The 3,497-nt window shown below is 35.4% G+C and overlaps 1 protein-coding gene across 1 annotated transcript; it reads left to right on the plus strand.

Annotated features, from left to right (window-relative positions):
• The first annotated feature begins 798 nt into the window (after positions 1–798).
• Positions 799–3,071, plus strand: LOC142178860 (uncharacterized). Its single transcript, XM_075248639.1, has 5 exons — positions 799–1,051; positions 1,351–1,626; positions 1,782–1,879; positions 1,939–2,248; positions 2,611–3,071. Exons 1-5 carry the CDS (start codon positions 799–801, stop codon positions 3,069–3,071), a joined length of 1,398 nt encoding a protein of 465 aa, XP_075104740.1.
• The last annotated feature ends 426 nt before the right edge of the window (positions 3,072–3,497 follow it).

Consider the following 3,497-nt stretch of genomic DNA (forward strand, 5'->3'; position numbering starts at 1 on the left):
TTGCGGCTTTTTCCTTTTTCATTAAAAGGTGAAGCCAAAACATGGTTGCAAAGTCTACCAAGAGGTTCCATTACAACATGAGACCAAATGACCCAAAAATTTCTTAATAAATATTTTTTACCTGCAAAAACATTTAAAATGAAGCAAGCAATCAATAATTTTATGCATACAGATACCGAATCTGTATACCATGCATGGGAATGATTAACAGCAATGTTAAGAAAATGCCCACATCATGGTATCCAAGACCTTGATATTTTATATATTTTTTATCACGGTGTTAATCCCTCTGCTAGAAATGTAATTGATGCGGCATCAGGAGGATCAAAAATGGGAAAAACCACTGCAGAAGCAATGCAACTACTTAATGAAATTTCGGAAAATGTTTTTCAATGGCCCTCAGACATAATGATTATCAAGAAAACAGCAGGAGTAAATAAAATTGAAGCTTTGAATTCATTAGCACAATAAATTGCGACCTTAACACAAAAAGTCGAAGCTTTTCAGGTAAGTACTCAATCATCATCCCAACTTGAGAATTGTGATGTTTGTAAAGGTAATCATCTGAACAATGAATGTTGGTTATAGAAATAATTACTCATTTGATAGTCCCATGGCACAAAAACATCCATGATTTCAGTGGAGTAATCCTAATGTGCTGAGAATCCTCAAAGATATTTTAATCAAAAGCAGCAGGTACATGGACCATCTGGCTTTCAAAATCAAAATAGAGGGCAACAAGATTTCCAGAAATATCAACAACCACCCCAAAGAGCTCATCAGCAAAGCCTCGAAGACATGATGTACAAATTCATTAAGTCTACTGATGAGAAGGTTGAAAGTCAAAGTTCAACCATCAAGAATTTAGAAATTCAGATGAGCCAATTAGCAACTCTCATGTCTGAACAAATAAAAGGTGCTCTACCAAGCAACATCGAGAAAAATTCAAAGGAAAACCTCAAAGCCATCTCTCTGCGGTCAGGTAAAACTCTTGATGATCCATATGCAGATAGACAAGGAAAACCACAAGAAGTGAAACAGGTAAATGAAGGTGAGAATAAAAGAGACTCTGAACTTCTAAAAGAACAAAAAGATAAAGGAAAAAGGTACAAGAAAATAAATTGATGACAAATCCTCACTCTGTACCCCTCCCTTTTCCCCAAAAAATTGATGAAAATCCCACAATCAGAAAAGAAGCTGAAACACTGGAAAAAGAATTAGAAAATGAGAAAGTTTCACAAGAAGAAGTTCAATCAAAAATTGAACTCAAAAATCTTCCTTCTCATTTAAAATATATTTTTCTCGAACCTAAATTATTTCCAGTAATCATTTCATCTTCTTTGACTCCAGAACAGGAATACAAACTGATAGAAGTCTTAAGGAAACATAAAAGAGCTTTAGGGTGGACTATAGCTGATATCAAAGGAATCAATCCAGCTATTTGTATGCATAGGATCCTCATGGAAGAAAATTACAAACCTATAGTCCAACCCCAAAGGAGACTGAATCCAGCAATGCAAGAAGTTGTCAAGAAAGAAGTAGTGAAACTTCTAGCGGCATGTATCATTTATCCAATATTTGATAGCCCTTGGGTAAGTCCTGTACAGGTAGTACCAAAGAAGGGAGGTATGCCCGTAATAAAAAATAAAAATAATGAAATCATATCTACTAGAACAGTCACAGGATGGAGAGTCTGTATAGATTACAGATGACTTAATAATGCAGGAGGAAAGATCATTTTGCTTTGCCTTTTATTGACCAAATGCTTGAAAGAATTGCAGGCCATAGATTTTATTATTTTCTTGACGGATATTCTGGGTATAATCAGATACCAATTGCTCCAGAAATCAGGAGAAAATCACATTCTCATGCCCCCAAGGTACATATGCTTACAGAAGAATGCCATTTGGACTATGTAACGCTCCTGCTACATTTCAGCGTTGCATGTCGGCAATTTTCTCAGATATGACTGAAAGGTTTCTTGAAATTTTCATGGATGATTTCACACTTTTTGGTAAGACATTTGAAGATTGTCTCTATCATTTAACTTTGGTGCTTAAAAGATGTGAAGAGACAAATCTAGTTCTTAATTGGGAAAAGTGTTACTTTATGGTAACTGAGAGAATTGTTTTAGGACATAAAATCATTGCTAAAGAAATAGAAGTTGATAAGGCTAAAATTTATCTTATAGTAGGATTACCCCCTCCAACCGCTGTTAAAAGTATTAGAAGTTTCTTAGGGCATGCAGGTTTTTATAGAAGGTTTATAAAAGACTTTTCAAAAATTTCAAAACTCTGACTAACCTACCGATGAAAGATGTGAAATTTGAATTTTCAGATGATTGCAGAAAAACATTTGAGTTTCTCAAAGAACAATTGACTAATGCTCCAATTGTTGTCTCTCATGATTGGAGCCAACCATTTGAAATAATGTGTGATGCAAGTGATATAACAGTAGGAGCGATATTGGGGCAAAAGAAAAATAAGATCTTTAGACCCATATACTAAGCCAGTAGAACCCTCAATGAAGCTCAAATGAATTATGCAACAACCGAGAAGGAGTTATTGGCAGTAGCATTTGTGTTTGACAAATTTTGTTCTTATTTGATAGGAACAAAGGTTACAGTATTCACAGATCATGCAGCCTTAAAGTATCTATTAGCAAATAAAGATGCTAGACCTAGATTGCTAAGATGGATACTCCTTTTGCAAGAATTTGATCTCGAAATAATAGATAGAAAAGGTTCAAAAAATCAGGTAGCTGATCATTTGTCACGTCTAGAGAATCCTCCTACTGAAATACTAGATATCCAAGAGGAATTTCCTGATGAGCATATCCTTTCTGTCGCAACAGTTGTAAATAGACCTCCTTGGTTTGTTGATATTGCCAATTATTTAGTGGGAGGGTGGATTCCAAAAGATTTTTCTTACGATCAAAGAAAAAAGCTTAAAAAAGAGGCAAGACATTATTACTGGGAAGATCCTTATTTGTTTAAATTTTGCGCAGATGACATAATCAGGAGATATGTACCTGAAACAGAAATGAACAATATTTTTAAGTCATTGCCATGATAGAGTTGTAGGAGGACACTATATTGCCACTACTGAAGCTGGCAAAGAGATGGTACGACTCAAACGGTTCCTTAAAGAGATTGGATTGCATCAGAAGGAGAGTCAAAGTGCAATAGACCTGAACAAAAACACCATGTATCATGCAAGGACGAAGCATATCGACGTGAGATATCATTGGATTCGAGAAAGGATAGAGGATGGGTCTATGAAGGTAAAGAAGATCCATACAAATGAGAATCCTTCGGATATACTAACTAAAGTGGTACCAAGAGATAAGTTTGAGCTATGCAAAGAACTTGTCGGCATACACTCAAACTAGAACCTCCGATGTTACCTCCTTTAGGTGAATGGGACTAGAGTGGGAGATTTGTGGGGTCCATCCCATGATTTAAGGCATTAATAAAGACTTCTAAGTCTTTTTCTTTG

The sequence above is a fragment of the Nicotiana tabacum genome, chromosome 3 (assembly GCF_000715075.1).
Source record: "Nicotiana tabacum cultivar K326 chromosome 3, ASM71507v2, whole genome shotgun sequence".
Classification (NCBI taxonomy): domain Eukaryota; kingdom Viridiplantae; phylum Streptophyta; class Magnoliopsida; order Solanales; family Solanaceae; genus Nicotiana; species Nicotiana tabacum.